Genomic DNA, 17275 nt, shown 5'->3' on the forward strand with positions numbered 1-17275 from the left:
AGGAAATTACAGCCAAAGTGCACACTTTAATTAAGTTTCATTGGATTCCTCTCGATGCTGACGAGTCCAATTTGAAGAGTGAGCTCTCGAAAATGTCCTGGAAAAAAAGGATCCCGAAATGGCGACTTCTTTGTTGATTGTTTTTGATCTAGAAAATACGCTCCAGGAACAGAGAGAGCTCAGAGAGCCCGTTGAAAGCTGGAACTGTGCCCCGGCCAAAGTCCTCTTGCTTCTGTTGGCTTGCCTCTTGGAGACTCACCCTCTCCAAAAGCACTCCGTCTGGCGGTCGAAGCGCCAGGCCGCTCCTGATAGGAACGGGAGTGCATACAGATGAATTTGTGTCAATGATCACGACCACAGAGAAGGCGGTGAGCTTGTTAATCTCTCCAGTATACCGTAATGATAGACCTGCGACAGATCTCTCTTGAATCTCTTTTTTTCCTTTCGCTTTCGTGTTTTTTCCTTCTCAGCCCTTGTCACTTCTTTATTTTCCGTTTCCCCCTTTTTTTAGGTAATGCCCCGTCTCTCCCATTTCTGTCACTCGTTCGTCTCTTTCGCCGCCATCTTTTCACGCAGGCGTTGCTCACCGACGAGGCGTTCGACGAAGTCGTTTTCAAGACTACGGATGCTGTCGAAGACCATGGCGACGGTTTGTTGAGAGCGAGCGATGCGTCCAGTCTCGTCGTTTTCTCCGCCTCCAAAGCAGGTGAGAATGTGACGCAGCCGACTCTTGCTGGCGCTCCCGAGAGCTTCCCAGACTTCGCCTCCATCGACAACCTCCACGTCCTCGAACTGCCTCCCCTCGCCTCGCATAGGCGAAGCCGCGGAGGCGGCGCCCAAAGTCTCTGCTGTCGCGCTCTCGCCCGAAGAGGCCCGAGGCGGACCCGCGGCCGCTGCGCCGTCGGGCGCCGGCCACAGGCCCGCGGGAGGCGCGGAGACGGAGACAGGCGAGTACAGCGAGGACGAGGAGTGCGAGAGGAAGGGAGACAGTGTGTGGCGGCCTTCCTCTTTCTTGGCGAACGAGCACGTGGAAGGGCATGACGACGCGAGGTCGACGGTCGAAGAGACACGGCGAAACAGCGTGGCAGCCAACTCCCTTGGCTCCCGGCTCATCTCTTCGACCTCGGAGACACTCGAGGGCTGTCGGGCCTCGCTGCCCACCTGAAGAGCCGAGAGAACAGGTTCCGTGAAACTCGGCAAGTCAAACTTCTGAGAGATAGACTTAAAACGCACCTGCGCAGTCCTCTCTAGCACAGTGTGCAGGAGGTCAGGAGGTTCGTCACGGGCGCGGGAGAAAGAAGAAAGGAGATGAGAGGGGATACACGAGCTCCAGAGAAGGGCGACGCATGAGCTGGGAAAGGGAGGAAGCGAGAAAGGAAAGAAAGGCGAAAAAAAGAACCGAGTCCTTCGAGGCAACTGAGAAACGCGATATAAGCGAAGAGACAGCACACGCGACTCGGAGAGACCCGAGTCGACTCGAGAGAAAAGAACGTCGGTGTCCTATACGAACCGCTAGTCGCCCTTGACCCATGGTTCCCTAGACTCCTCCACTTCCAGTGAAGAAAGACTGAAGCCTGAAGAAAGTCCTCAGCGTGGGGAGCTGCCCGCCACAGCACCAGCCCCACACTCGCCTCGTCCTCTCTACCTGTGCTCGGTTTTCGACCCTCGAACAGTACTTACACTCGAAAAGCCAACACTCTTTCGCTCCGCCTTCTCGGCGTGGCTGAAGGAGACTTGGCGGGAAGGCGGTACGGGGCTCGCGGCTGCAGAGCTGCAAGTCTGCGGCGCCGGCTTGATTTGATCGAGTGCCTCGGTGAGGAACTCCTGCGTGAGGACGGCGTGGTGCGTCCACACAGCGAGCAGCGGGTTCGCCCGCTGTACGAACACCTCAGGGCCGCCCCAGAGACTCCAGGAGCCGAAGGAGGCGCAGGTCGGAGTCTCCGCTTCGCCCGCGAAGGACCCAAAAAGCGGGGCGCTTGTCTGCGCTTCCCCGGGACTGGAGACTCCCGGTGGCTGGGCTGGCAGGTGCGAGCACGACGAAGGCAGAGCGGAGTCGTCCATCTTCGAAGGCGAGGGCCGAGACGAAGACAGCAGTGCAGCGCCAGCCGGCTTCTCTTGACTCAGCTCGTCGAGAAGGCCGTAGGCACCTTCCCACACCTCCCCTGAGGTATGAATCCGCATTTCGTGGAGGCCGTGGCGACCGTAGTGCCGACTGAGAACAAGCGAAACAAAAGCATGTTCTCTGGTTTCAGTTGCCGGTTTCCTGATTCTCAGCTTGGATGTCACGGGATGCGCGACGCTCGGCTTTAGCTTCCAGTTTTTGTTTTATGACAGACGCGACTCTTTCTCGGCTTTTTCTATCAGTGTCGCTCCCACTCAAGGGGGCGGCAGCGTCGTCCAGAAGAGAGCGCCGCGTGCTGGGGTATTCTCACTTGCGTTTTGAGATCCTCTCGGCCGCCCCCATCTCCCCTCGCTGTTTCGCTTGTCTCTCCGTTTCTCTTCTTTCTTCTCTCTCTGCCTTCTTCCTTAACCTTCGTCCCCTTCGCTTCCCGTCGTCTTCTCTCCCCTGCTGCGTCCTCTCTCTCCTCGCCTCCAGAGGTCCACCTCCTCCACGCTCTCCCCCCTCTTCCCCTTCGCGCCTCCTGTGCCCTCCCTTACCTGATGTAGAGCTGTAGAGCACATCTTTTGAGTTCGTCGTTTGCATGCAGGAAGAGGCACATGAGTACGTTGTCGGGGCATCCCTCGAAGTCCCAGAGTAACTCCTCGAGACTTCCGAAGAAGCAGCCGCCGCCGGCGACAGGACTCGCCCCCGTCCCCGAAAACAGCAGCTGCGCTCTCCCTGAAGGCGTCGCGACGCCCAGGGGCTGTCGCGCCGGCAACAAGACTGGCGACGAAGGGCCGCTCAAAGTCGCTACTGCAGCCGTGGCCGCCGCCGCCGCCGCAGCCGCCGCGGCGAGGCGACTCCGGCAGGCCCCCACGGCGTTCAGGCTCGAGCACCCAGCTCCAGGGCATGCGCCTGCCCCCCCCACAACGCCCGCCCCTGCGCCCACACCACCGGCCCCTGCGCCCACAACACCCGCACCGGCTCCAGGGCCTGCCGCGGTCGCGGCTGCCGCGGCGGCACTCGCGGCGGCGGCTGCTGCTGAGGCGGCGGCACTCGCGGCGACTGCAGCGGCGGCTGCGGCGGCGGCGGCCGAGGACGAGGGCAGCGGCGACGTCGGGCTCACAGCGAGTCTGGCGCAGTTCGCCAGTTGCGCGATTCGGTGGATCACATGGCGAACCTGCTCTTCGAGCGGTTTTCGGCGCTTGATCAGCATCAGCTGTCGCGCCGGCAGAGACACCGCCGAGTACTCGGGAGACCCGCCCCCGAGCGTCGAGAGTCGCTGGAGACAGTCGTGCAGGTGCGGGAGAGACTCCATGAAGTGCGAGTAAGAACGCATGTACCGTTGCAGGAAAACGGGCGATTGCCACACTGCAGACATGGAAGAAAAAGACGCACCCTGGGTGGGAGAGAAGACGCACAAAGAAGGAGGTCCGAGACACGCGCTGAAGGACCCACGAAGACACCGCAGCCGTGCTTTGCGGCGCGCCAGCTCGCTCCAGTTCATCGCTGCTTTGCTGTTCTGAAGAGTCACAGGTCCAGCCACGACGCCTCAGGTTTCACAAATGAGGAGTGGACCCCCCCTCACCTGGACACTTGCGAATGAACTCGAAGAGACGCGCCAACAGCCGATTCTTCCGCTTCAGAGCCTGGTGGCTTCGCTGCAAAGACGCCAGTGCCGCCGAGTCCACTTCGGTCCTCTTCATCGAAATGCTCTTCGCAGCCCCTTCGCGACTGTCTTCGAATAATTCTTCCACCTGAAAGTGCCAAAGAAAAACACTCGCGGCTCCGTTCTCTGCCCAAACCTCGCGACAGGTAGCCACGCAGGCACAAACAGCTACACGTAAACCGAGACAGCATTCCACGCTTCACATGCATATGCATACGTAGATGCATGCAGACATGTACGCATAAAGGGAACCCATTCATGTACACAGTCGTGCTTCGATGCATGTGGACGTATTTAGACACAGCTGGATGAAGAGGACTGATTGGAGACAAGACCGTGTCAAGGCGAAATCAGATCGGAGTAATTATGAGCTGCCTCTCTGTACTCACGCGAAAGTGTAGTCACCGCCTACATCCATATGTAATTATGTTTATATATAAATATATGTATATACATGTATATACGTGTATACATATATATATGTAAATAGAGGAAAGTGGGTAGTGGAACGTTTGTGTAGAGGCGAAATGAAATAGGACAGTTGTGTGCATCTCTCTAAAGTCTTCAACAGCAGATATGTTGCTTTCCTTCAAGAACCATCTCAGACAGGCGGTCATGTCCTTTTCCTGCTGTCGACGTTTCCTCTGCGCAACTCTGCCCCTGAAGAGTCTGCTGTTTCTGCAGTTGTCCTTTGAACTAGAATTGCCGGCTGCACTCACGCCCGCAGACCTCTCCCCTGTTTCCACCAAGAACAAACGTGTCTCCGAGACTTCTTGGGACGCGCGACATGGTGCGCTGCAAGCGTCCGTCAGCTCACCTCGAGGTACTTCTCCAAGAGCCTGGCGATGTCCTCCGCTGCCGCCATGATGAGACCCCTGTCGTACTTTCTCAAACAGTCAAAGAGAGGCTGCAACTGGGCTCGAGTCACGCATACGCCCACGTATTCGGAGACAACTGCCGGACTGTGGGGCGTCTCCACGCCGCCTTCTCCCTTCGGCGGACCCTCTGTCTCCTCGGTGGCCGTCGCGGCTTCGCCAGCCTGTAGGGAGAGTTGTCTCTCGACAGCTGCGAAGCATTCGTCAACAGGGAGTTCGAGGGCGAACGGAGGGAAGGAGAAGAGGAAGGGGGGAAGGTGAGACGCGAGCGACAGAGTCCTCGCCTTGGACGCCTTCTCCACAGGTCGGGCGCCACAGACCTCACTGCCTCCTTTCAACCGCGCCGGCGCCCCGTCGGGAGTGCCTGGAGTTGTGTCCTGGTCCTCCAGCTTTGGCCCAGTATCCCTGCAGCCGTCGCTGCGGAGTTTGAGCCGCTGTCGGCTGTCTTCGTGGGTCTTGGAGCCCGACGTCGCGCCGCGCGGCAGCGCCGGGGACTGTGGCCGCTCGTTGGGCGCGGCCGGCGGCTGCGAGGAGATACTCGCGGTCGACAGACGCGCTGCAGGCTCCTCGTCGAGCCCAAACGCCGCCACGGCGCGGGCCTCTGCGTCCGCCAAGATGCTTCGGAGGCGGCTGGTCAACGGCTCAGGGAGTTGCGAGTCTGGAGAAACAAGACGCGCAAGAACGCGGGGACTTTCAGGGAGAAAGGAAACAAGCCAAGCGTCTGCCCTGTCGACCGAGGACTGTCCAGTTCCTTCTTAAACTGTTCAAGAGAGAAAACTCGCCCGACTCCAGTCAAACCGACATCGGTCTTTCTCTCTGTCTTGACAATACTGAACTACTTGCAAATGGTTCACTGACACAACCTGGTGCACACATGTACTCTGTTGCGGTCGCTATCACCTCGGAAGTCTCGACTTCGGGTGAGGATGTATTTCTGTCGAACGTGGAGAAACGACTTAGTCTTTCTTGTGCAGGCTGACCTATGACCGCGAGGACTTCCTTGGCCTCCGAGATAGGAAGCATCGGGTTGAGGATGCATTCGAAGAAGCAGGCAATGGCCTCGTCTTCATCTGCTCGTGGAATCTGATAGCCGTCGAGAGCATTTACAAGCTGTTCGCGGCTCGTCCGATACGCCGGCAAAGGATTCAGCATCCTTTGTCGCCGCTGGTGCTCCTCTCGCTGCAGAGCGAGCTTCGCGAGCTTCCTTGTTCGCGGATGTTCCTCGCAAGTAGACAAGGTGGACGAAGGAAACCTTCCTTGAAACGGCGTCGCCTTCGGTACCGTCACTCCGGGGGGCAGTTCGAGAGTGGCCAAAAGATCTCCCGCTTGGAAAACGGCGCCCTCAGACTGCAGACGAAAGGCAAAGGCGTCGTTACAGGTGCAGGAGCTCGTCATTTAGCACGCGAAACAGAAGGCTTTTGGAGAGAACAGAAGAGAACGAAACGAGGAAACAAACAGGAAGAAGCAGGAAGAAAAGGAGAAAGGAGGAAACAAAACTGTGAGAGAGACTCCCTCCGCTAGAACGGGGAACGATGAAAAAAAGGAAAACCCGTGAGCAAGAGGAAGCACTCTTGCCCTGAACTGCGGGTTCGCTCTGTTAATGAGACGAACACACAGAGAATTGAAGTCGAGAAAATGTGTGACGTCCAAAAACGCTCGCGAAACTGCGGGGGGTGCCTTATCGACAAGAAACCTCAAGGCGGCAAGACGAAGCGGAAGAGCACAGGCGAATTCCACCGGATGGGAGAAAAGCGAGAATCAGCTCTCTGTCTGTGTCACATGTCGACGAGTAACAAAGAAAACGAAAGTCTCCATGGGGTGGCGCACAGCGTACGAGAGAGAAAGCCAAATGAACTCTCGTTTCGTTTCTGTTCTACGACGAAAAAGGTGACAGAGAGAGCCTCTCTTTCCGTGTTTGATTCTGATGACGAGAGAGAGCAGCAGGAACCACGAAGCATCGAATGCAGGCGTACCATTGCGTGCATCAACTTCCCACTGGCCTCGACGTGGAGCTGCATGTACATCTTCATGATCTCGATTTCTGCGTACGACTGTCCCTTGACGACTTGCTGCTCGTTCGCCACCAGCCACCGGACAAGCTTTCCACTTACAGGAGGGCGAACCTGAAATCCGGAGGAACCGCGCGAGAAAAGCGAGTCTGAGGGGAACTTGCCGACACCCACGACGCAAGATTTTGGTGGACAGCTCCACACCTCTAGACGCGAAGGAGGCTTTGAGGGAAACGTAAATCGAGGAAAGTCGAGTTTGCCGCCTCGCAAGGCCTCTGGAGTCTACAGAACAGAACGACGCTTCCTCCTCTCTCTCTCTCTCTGTGCCTCACCTGCGTCGGGTCGCTCTCCTTGGTGAACGTATACGTCGTGCCGTCGAAGCTAACTCGCAGGCCAGTGCTGTCTTCTTTGTAGTAAACCTTTCTGCTTTTCCCGTCTATCCCGCCGCGGACGAGGAAGCCGCCGTCTCGCTGTTCAGCGCCCGAGCCGCCTGCGCCTGCGGAAGTGATTCTGCGAATGTGGACTGTCGTGCTGCTGTCGTTCAAAGCCACACACACCGTGTTCTGTCCGCCGTACGTACACTGCAGCGTGAACTTGGTCGACCGGTAAACCAAGCAACTTTCGTAAGACACCGCAATGGATGGCGGCAGCTGACCCTGCTCAACCTGTGAAGTCGCAAAAAAGAGGAACAACTCGCAGTCGCCACCACTATGGGCGAGAAACGCAAACAAGCTTCCGACGTACGTACCGCAGAAGGCGGGGAGTCGTCACACGCGCCGCGACCAGAATGGTGTGGGTTCATCAGCCGTGGAATTTACATCTAGAGACATAAAGATATGCATATATGTATTAATAAATGCACTGAAATCGATACATATAGATTTGGAAATAGAACAACAGATGTATGAATATAGAGGCGGTACGGAGTTCTAAAGGAGTTTACACAGCTGACACTGGAGTGACGTTCTTACTGTTGACATCGGTTAGGTTTTGAATTCGTCCACTGTATCGCGTTTTTGAGTGTTCCAAAGAAGACAATTGATGCTTCACTGAAATTCCCACTCCTCCTCCTACAAAGGGGCAGAGCTGCTCCTAACTGGAAAACATCTGTGGAAAGTCCCTGAAATAGTGAAGGTGCAAGTTCTAAAAGTAAAAACTCGTAGTCTTCTGTTAACAAGCAGACGGGGCTGCCAAATGCGCCCACACTTGAAACCTGTATTCAGTCTCTCCCTTTCCTCTTTTCCCCCACACTTGGGAACGCCTTACGCGTTTGACAAAGGCCTCCTCAGACTCTCTGAAGTGAGTGTAGGACTCAAAAACCGCCGCGAGGAGAACGCCGAGAAGCAGCACTGGAGACACGTCGTTGCTGTCACTTGAAAAGTTCACTTTCTGCTCCAGCCATGTCGTGTGCGTTTCATTGGCTCTGGAGAAAAGAAACATTTCAACTGAATGCACGCAGGCGTCACCCTTTTACCGGGATGGGTTTCGACATGCATTCTCAAACCGCGCCTCAGACAATACATCGCTGTTCTACCAGAGCAAGGAGGAGTCTTAGTAAATCACAACTCGCAGAAAAGCGTTTCTCGGGGATACAACCACATGCAGCTGTCACCACACACAGATCTCCACGAAGAAATACAGATTCAACGGAACACGATCAACACTCACCTGCTATAAAGGCACTTTACACGTATACCCACGACTGGAGACCGGAACGCCGAGATGCAAATGCACTTACAAATACACTGACAGAGACAGTGTGCCGCCATACATACAAATATATATATATATATATATACATATATTTACATATATATATGTATATATATAGAGGCGCGGGATTTCCATGTGGACTGTGGATGTGAGTTCTGTGATCGACAGAGCGCTGGTGAATTTGTGGGTCTAGGGATAGAGTCGACGAAGGACGCTTACACGAAGTCAGGGTGTTCCAGAATCTTGATCAGAGCCTCTACATTCGTTCTCAGTTCCCCTCGGATTGTCATGTCCTTGAGCGCCAGCACCATGTGTTTGACAGCTTCGCGTCTGTCCTGCAATTGAACAATGACCAAACGTCAAGTCGCGAGTCTCTTGGTCGCCTTTTCGAGCCTCGCTCTCACGTCGCCAAAGAGAACTTTCGTCCCCCTGTCTTCAGGGTCATTCACGCGTCCACATTTATTTTCTCCTCTTTTCTCTTCTCTTCTCTCTTCGTGTGCCGTCACGCATTTTCAGCCAAGATCGGGCACCCGACCAGCCATGCATGCGGTCAGTCTCTTCTCTGAGATCCCCAGCACGCAATGTTTTTCTTCCTGCACATCGCGTCCCTCCCTGCGTTTCTCTCCTTCTCTCCCTCGTCACTCTTGCACTGCGCCTCTCTCCCTCCCTTGGTCTTCCCCTGTTGCCCCTCCCTTCCTCTTCGTCTGTCTCTCGTTCCTCGCGGCCATCTGGGTGTCTGCCTTGGACGCTCCTTCTCTGTCTCCGTTTAGCTGTCTCTCTCGGAGCGTTCTCTGTCCTCGTTCTTGCCTTCCTTCCTACCTTCCCGTGTGCGAAGAGATGTCCGAACTGAGCGTCGTTGAACGCGTGGATGTTTCCCTGTGAGGGGAGGCGAAACGTCGGGAGAGCAAAGCTTTTTGAGAGAGCCGACAGTTGCCCAGACACCAGACGAGACGTAGAGGCACAGGCACGAGTCTCCTCTGGGACGCCAACACAACTTGTTCACCTCTCTCCAAGTGGCGAGGGACAGAGAGAGGTGAGCCGACAGACTCGCGTTCGAAGACGGCAGTGATAATCAGACACAGAAGCAACGAGAAAACAGAGAAACTGCGTCTGGTGCGCCTCGTGGATTTAGGTCTGAAATGAGGTTTCCATCCACTGAGTAAAGCGCTCGACGCTTTGAAGCCAGCGAAGAATTCCCTGCGAACAGTGTCTCGCTGTCTTTCTCGCAGTTTTCCGGTTCCCTAAAACCTGTCGGAAAAGTCAAGAAATCTTCCGGCTTCCTCACCTTGCTGCCGATCGAAAAATACCCCCACACGAAGCGCGACGGGCGAAACGTGAGCTCGTGCACGAGGCCGACCGTCGGTCGAAAGGACTGCATGCGCGCATGCACCGAGAGAAGGAAAGTTGCATGCAGTGCAAAAGACGCATTCCGCGCCTCGTTCAGAAACGTGAAAGACCATTCACGGAGTGAGCAACCAGCCTCCCGTGTTTGTCACTCGTTTACCGCACTCCTCTCTCTCTCTCGACGCGTATACACGAGGATCCACCAGGACACAGATAACAGAAATGGAAAGGGTACACAAGCGTAGAGTAGAGACGCAGACACGAACAGAGAAAAAGAAAGATAAAGGTCGAAAGACACGACGTTGATGACTGGAGATGCAACGGCGTACAGTTCAACCGATACGCACGGACAGAGACAACTGAAAACTGCTAGATACACCAACACACAGAAAGGGGTGTATGCGGACGTTTTGCCCATGTAGGATTCGCGACGAAGGTAACGAAACGACAGAAAAACAACTCCGCTGAGTGCGTGGAGAACAACAGCTCACTTCTTCTGCATGCTCCGCCGTTATCCGAGCTGCAATGATGTGTTTTCCAACGGGCTTGTTGCTGGCCGCCGAGTCCAAGTAGGCCTTGATATCTGGGATGTCATCGATCAGGATCCCCATCGCAACCTGCGAAGAAAAGCGAAACAGAAAAAAACTCGCGCATCGCTTTCCCCGTCCCTCCAAATCCACCGATGACGCATGCACAACGCCGAGAAAAATCACGCATATTCATATATATATATATATATATATATATACATATGTGGATATAAAGTGTGGGCAGAGAGAAGCAGGCAGGCAAAAGCATGTAACTCTATATATTTAGATATCATGCATGCACCTACTGACAGTCGCACCTAGCCTACACACACAGACGCACGATACACTCTCGCATGCACATACACAAAGATAAACGCATGAACGTATGTATCCATACATAGAGGTACTTTGTGGTTATCTTCATATATCCCTATACTACATACAGATATATATATATATATTATATATATATATATATATATATATGGAATTGTGTATCGTTTTAATTTGTGTTCAACTGAGTCTGTGTCAACGCGGCCGTGGGCCGGGTAAACAAGGCGAAAACGAGACGATCTTTTCGCCTTTTTAAAGAAGGCTGCGTAAGCGTATACCTGAAGCTGCGCCGCCGGGAGGTTGAAGTCCCCGACGCACTCTGTGACGACGTGCTCTACTTGGAGGCGCGCGTTCACCTCCAAAAACGCAAACTGGTGAGTTTTGGGGTCGTACAAAAACTCACACGTTCCCGCATTCTCATACCCCACCTGCAACGAAAATAAAACAGAAACCCAATCCATGCATGCATGTGTACGTGTATACCGCTCGCCACACATGTACACACACACACACACGTCTACGCAGGTATACATGCATACGCATATATATAAATATACATATATATACATATATGTATAGTTTAATGGATGTGTACACATGTGAACTATAAAGTCGCATGCAAATACACGTCTGTGTATATACGTAGGTGCAACTGGACCTACCAAAGCATCACGGCGTATCTGAATATACGACTATATGCTTCTATGTAAAGCGGTCATCTCGGAGTAACGGGTGACTCTTGTGTCACTTGGCGTCCGAGGGAAAACGTCAAGAAGCATGTAGCTTTACGCGTTCCTGTGAAGCTTCACAGTGGCATCCCATAGAGATTCAGTTTTCTCACGGCAACTTGCGTGAGGCTCTATTTGCTCACACTCACCGCCATGGCCATCCGGCAGGCAGCGTCCTCCATTTGAGAAACGACCTCGGGAGGAGCTGCAACGACGGGGCCTTCTTCAATGATTTTTTGGCATCTTCTCTGAATTGAGCAGTCCCGACTTCCGAGCGAAACGCACCGCCCCGACTTGTCTGCCAAGAGCTGGACCTCCAGGTGTCTGTATACCAGCGGCAAGCGTGAGGGCGTGAGCACGATGGAGCCGGAACTGAAGAAGGTCTGCTTCTCTGCTTCTTCGCTGGAAGTGCTGTCTGTTCACACCTTCGAGCGGATCTCCACATTTGCGTTTCCGCCTGTTTCCCAGGTCGATGGAAACGCGTTCGTGTTCACTTCACACGACTAGCGACGAGTTTCCAAGCAAGCAGCCACCCCAGCAAACGCGAAGCCCCGGCGACAACGAAACAGACCGCCACCAGTCGACGGCACTCGTTTTCCACGTGGAACCTCTTCGTTCGACCCGACCCCTGGTAGCCTGGAAGCCTCGCGGAGACGCGAAAATGTATTTTCTCTCAACCAGACAGCCGCTCAGCTCTTCAAGAGTTTCGCGCCGCTCGTCGAGCGCGAGGTGGAGTGAAAAACTCGCGTCTTGACAGAGGCGAGCGTGCGACACGCGACATGAGACCAGAGACGCGAGCGAGAAGGAGGGAATGGAGACAAAACGGAGACAGCTAAGCGAATGGAAAAGACAAATACGCGAGAAGGTGGAGCAACGACAAAGAAGGAAATAACGAACCTGCAATCGGAGACCATGCGCATGACAAACACTGGAGAACCTTTGACTTCGTTGACCACCTGGCGATACGCGTCGGCGACCTCCTCTGCGTTCGTGACTCGACGAATGCCTTTGCCGCCTCCTCCTTCACTCGCCTTAATCATCACGGGATATCCAATTTTCGCGCAACAGTCCAAGACCTGATGTAACGGAAAGGCGAAATGCGTCCACAGGCACGTCAAAAAGACCTTCTAACATGCGCATCTATTTATATGCATTTACATATATATATATATATATATGTGAGTCTAGAAAGGCCTCTCTATATGTATTTTTATATATAGATATGCGTGTGTGCTTTGGCATGCGCAGGTGTATCTCTGTGGGGATCTGCATCTATGAATCTCCGGTCTGAGCACGAAGTGACTGCACGTCCTTGGCCGCCTTCAGAGGCATCTTGCGTATGTGCTAGCATTGCCGTTCTAGACGAACCGGCGGCGTCCCAGAACATAGACACGATTGATAGATAGATGCGTATATAGAGACCACATAACGCCTAGAGAGAAGTGAAAACAGTGGTTTGACGGAGAAACGGATGGCGACCTATGGGCCGAAGCGCTCTCTCGTATATTCACTTGCATTGCCGGAACAAATCCACTTTTCCTGGAAAAAAAACTTTTGGCATGGCCTACATCCTTGGCCGACTGCACGCATGCAGCTGCGAGTGTCTGCTGCGACAGGCCTTTGGTGGGGTCGACTTGACTCAGGTCCACAGTGACGTCCATGCCTGAAAACATAAAAAACAGAAGGAAATGCAGAAGAGGCAAAGTCAACACAGAAAACGCAAAAATGTGAGGGAAAAGACAACAGAACTACGGAAAAGAGAACTTTCACACGACCGTTTACCAAGAGTTTGCATACAGCTCAGTTTGACACGTTTTCTTCAAAGCTGCAAGACGGCCGCGTTCCTGAACGTCACGTAGTCCTGCACTCTGAATCCACGATCGTGAGCGTTGGACTCTGTTGCATCGACTTGCGCATCATTGCACAAGGAAAAGACCAACTAACGTCACCTTTCCTCACGGGAACATGCATGCGACCCCTGTTGATTTAGCTGCCGTGTTTCAATTCAAATTCGTAAAGCACTGGATAACTGAAGAATACTGCAGTTTTCGTCCGAAAGGAACTCGCACATGACACACACAAACCACACTAGCAGTCCCCGCTAGATACATACACATGAAGGTCCTACCACTCTCAAACATATACATAGATATACAAGCAAATATATATATATATATATATATATATATATATATATATATATATATATATATATACGTACAAATACATACATATACATATTTACATATATTTTGAGGTTGTGTGTGTTTCTTGATGCGTCACACGTCCAAAAGTCGATAAAGATGTCGAAAGCGGGAGATAAAAGCCAGTTCAACGACTTGTTTGCATAGTTCATCGGCACAACTCCACAAGTGCCTGTCTTTCTGTGGCCACGGCTCTGAAACGGCGTACCCATTTAAACATGCATATATATATATATATATATATATATACGTATATATATATATATATATATATATATGTATATACAGATACAGATATAGACAGATGCATAGATTCTCGTGTGTGGAAGTGGGTTGGAGATATCGATCGCCGTGTTTTGCTGTGCGGCTGTGTGTCTGCGCGCTTGGGGCTTCTGATCTCACCTGACCAGGGCACACAAGGCACGTTGACGGACTGAGCGATGACGGCAGATCCGATCTTGTCGCCCAGCGCGAGCATCGCTTGCGGGCTGGGTCCAATCCAAATCGTTTTCCTCTTCAGCGTCTGCAAAATCGCAGGTAGGCGGTGATTTTCCGACGCATGCCCCCAGCCTGGCCACACGGCGTCGCACTCGTACGTCTCGGCTGTCTGCGAAAAGAAGAAAAATCAACGCATCGCCGGCTTTCGACCAGTCGCACCCGCACAGAGCGTCCTCACGTCCGGATGCCTCACATTGACTGCGCAGCGACGCTCGAGTTCGTCCGCCACTGACGACGGCTCCCGTTGTGCGGTGAAACTGGGTTCGTGCCACCGCGTTCTGCGCGGTCCTCTGTCTGCAACGCCGAAAATGCTAAACAGGCGTATGGAAGGAAACGCTCTCGGCGTATGGAGAACGACGCCGCTGTCGCGCTTCCTCCGGCGTTCGGTTGGCCTGTTCCGTAACTTTTACCTGTACAATGAGATGCAGATTGGCGTAGTTGTTCGAGTTCGGCCCGGGAGGCACTTCGACGTAGAAGTCTGCTTCAGCAATAAATTCAGCGTTGGCGTCGATGTCCGCTGCAGTGGCCATCACGACAAATTCGAGGGCCTTGCTGTTCCCGAGCGCCTCATACGCCCAGTGACGCATGCTTCGAATGCACTGCAGAAAGCGCGGAGAGGTGAAACTCCAGGGTCGGCAACATGATTGCGTTTTCGACAGCTTTGCGCTGCAGATCTCCCTCCAGCTTCTCGTCCCCTTGTCATAATTCTTGCCCCGCCCTTCAACCTTCGCTTTCCTCCCTTCTTGTTCCTCTCCCGCCTTGCCTGCAGAGCTCCGTTTTTTTCGCAGAGTCCTGTGCTTGTGGCTCCCCGCTTCCGCCCCCGTTTCTCTCGCCGCTTTCTCCCCCTTTCCCCGCGCCCCGGGCGTGCCGGCGCCCTACTTCCCTGACTTCCAGGAATTTGGAGAGAGAGTTGGGCAGAAAAAAAGCTCGCGGCTCTGTACTCACACGCTGCATGAGAAAAACACACTCACCCTAACAGCGGCAGTCCCGTTGTTGGCAATGAGGATGCGGCGAATGACGTGAGTGCCACCCATTCGCCTGACGAAGGCGGCCAAGACATCTTCTTCTTCGCCTTCGGTTGCTTCGTCGGAAAAAAGCGCACAGCCACTGGACCCACTCGACACAGAGGCTGTCCGGCGCAACCGACGAGCTCTGCACTCGTCCTCATCGTGGAGAACTTCGTTTCCTCTCGACACTGCTCCAGCTTCGCACGCATCTGGTCCTTCGCGGCCGAGTTGTCCGTCCGTCTCGCGCGACTCAGGCGATCCTCTCTGGGAAGTGAGGGAGTGGTCGGAGCTCTGCGTCGCCTGCTCTCCGTTGCTGTCCAACGACGGCGAATAGACCGTGCACAGAGAGTCTGCATGCGCGGCAGGCGAGGGGACAGCTTCGAGGTCGCGCTTGACGCCGAGTTTCTCGGAACCTGCACTGTCTTCGCGACCTCCCGGTCCCGCCTCACTCTCGGCGGAAGCCGCAGCCTGTCGCTTTGTCTGGGCAGGGTCGCGAGCCCTCCCCGCTTTCTGAGTTGAGACACCAGGCGACGCGGAGTCCCCAGCTTCTGTGGCCGGCGCGTGGGCGCCGATCTTCGCGACTGCTTGCTGTCGTGTCATGTTTGTATCTTTGCGGAGAGATGCGCAGGCACGTATCTCCAAGTCTGCAGAGTCGTACGTGAGGCGGGTCTCGCAATCTTCCTCGACCCCGCGGAGAAAAGCGGAGGCAAGACGGGGAGACGCTTGAGAGGGTCGCGCGTCGGATCTGTTCACCGCGGTGCCGGCTTGCGAGTCGTCCGTCCCACACACACAAACGATTTGAGCGCATGTGGGATTCAAGACTCGCCCGCGCGCTAAAGATGGAAAGAATGCTCCATAGTGAGCGAAAGGCAGAGGCGGCAGTGGCCGCGAAACGACACTCTATAGGCTGGGTGCGTTCAGATGGATGGAACTCTCCGTCGAAAAACGACTTGGGGCCTTCCCAAGCATCGGTAGAGGCCGGACACAGCTGTGGTACGGGAGATAAGCCGACAAAAAAGAGGTCGGTGTCACGAGGCCGCGCACAGAAGTCGCCGAGAACTCTACCGCGGCGCGCGGGTCGCCGAACACACACGCAGGTTCACGCGGCAGGGAACTGAGGGAATGGACCCGTTGTCCCCAGTCGTGACCGAGTGAAGCAGAGCTCGGGTAAAGACTGAAAGAACTCTCTGCTTCTCCTTCGTGTATTTCTGCCGACACAGAAGCGGTTAGCAGTCCAGGCACAAGATGCACACGCAGCGTGTGTGGGCTGTCTACACGCCCCAGAGGCAAAACAGTTTTGTCTGCGATGAAGATTGGGGAACGAAGCTCTGAGTGTTTGTGCCGTTGACACGAGCGCGGGTTTTTCGAGATGTCTTTTCACGCTTGTTTGCAGGGCTGAAGCATGTCGCGCGCTGGTACACAGATCAGCCTAGGAACACGGACCCCCGGTGGCTCTCCTGCCCGACACTCGAATGTGGTCACGAGATATGCACAAAATTCTTAGAGCCAAGGTCCCAGAAAACCGGTGTCGAAAACCGGTGGCTCGCAACTCTCGGACAGAGCCGCCAGGGGGCAAGACCCGCGTGCTGCGGGTGTGGACTGCGAACGAGAGGGTAACAGGCCGAACTCCATGTGCACAGAGATCTCAAAAACGCACCTCTGGTGCGGCAGGCTCTCCTTTCCTTAACTTGTGTTGAAAAAAAACGGGAAAATGCCTTCAACTGGACACAGGCGGATACGACAGGGCAACGAGACACGGGCGGCGTGAGCCGCGGAAATTGTAGTCAGGTTTCACTTCGCTGCCGCCACAACAAGCATCTAAACCACGCTTCTTGCCCACCACACTGTGAGAAACATTCTAATTCGGAAACGCCAGTGCAATGCTCGACTTCCCCTAAGCAAGCAGGCGAAACCACACCGTGTCGGCGCCTGTGAGAGCAGAAAGCCACGCGAAGTCGACTGTACTGGATGCCCCCTGGTCTTAGTCCAACTCTTGCGTAAACTGACACTGGAAAACGAAAAATACGTGGCACGTTGCGTGGCCGGCGCACATGTGCCAGAAAACGGCGAAGAGATTGTCTCTGTGACTCGGGTTTTTTGTCACTCGGAATGGACGGCGAGACGGGCGGAACACATGCAGTGTCAAAAAAATGCCACATCGAGAGGCCAAGCTATCTCCGGTCTCCTTCCGCTCGGCTTTTGATGCGCTGTTTCCTTGCGTGCACACGTGAAGTAGAGGCTGCTCCTTTTATCTAGAGGATGGA

General features: G+C 54.3%; 1 protein-coding gene across 1 annotated transcript in view; it reads right to left on the reverse strand.

The window, feature by feature from the left end:
- The window catches only part of ACC2 (acetyl-coA carboxylase ACC2), a 32074-nt gene extending 14925 nt beyond the window's left edge, over positions 1–17149 (reverse strand). Inside the window, exons 1-20 of the mRNA XM_002370599.2 lie at positions 14976–17149; positions 14415–14603; positions 13909–14113; positions 12871–12965; positions 12200–12378; positions 11452–11626; positions 10853–11002; positions 10203–10328; positions 9653–9739; positions 9187–9243; positions 8587–8702; positions 7921–8077; positions 6987–7319; positions 6619–6768; positions 5626–5992; positions 4588–5303; positions 3690–3858; positions 2659–3472; positions 1681–2212; positions 588–1161 (exon numbers count right to left, since the gene is read on the reverse strand). Of these exons, the coding sequence (XP_002370640.1) occupies positions 588–1161; positions 1681–2212; positions 2659–3472; positions 3690–3858; positions 4588–5303; positions 5626–5992; positions 6619–6768; positions 6987–7319; positions 7921–8077; positions 8587–8702; positions 9187–9243; positions 9653–9739; positions 10203–10328; positions 10853–11002; positions 11452–11626; positions 12200–12378; positions 12871–12965; positions 13909–14113; positions 14415–14603; positions 14976–15611 (5827 nt within the window). The 5' untranslated portion in view covers positions 15612–17149. The remainder of the gene's footprint in view (positions 1–587; positions 1162–1680; positions 2213–2658; positions 3473–3689; positions 3859–4587; positions 5304–5625; positions 5993–6618; positions 6769–6986; positions 7320–7920; positions 8078–8586; positions 8703–9186; positions 9244–9652; positions 9740–10202; positions 10329–10852; positions 11003–11451; positions 11627–12199; positions 12379–12870; positions 12966–13908; positions 14114–14414; positions 14604–14975) is intronic.
- Between the last annotated feature and the right edge of the window lie 126 nt (positions 17150–17275).

This window comes from Toxoplasma gondii, chromosome XII (assembly GCF_000006565.2).
Source record: "Toxoplasma gondii ME49 chromosome XII, whole genome shotgun sequence".
NCBI lineage: Eukaryota > Apicomplexa > Conoidasida > Eucoccidiorida > Sarcocystidae > Toxoplasma > Toxoplasma gondii.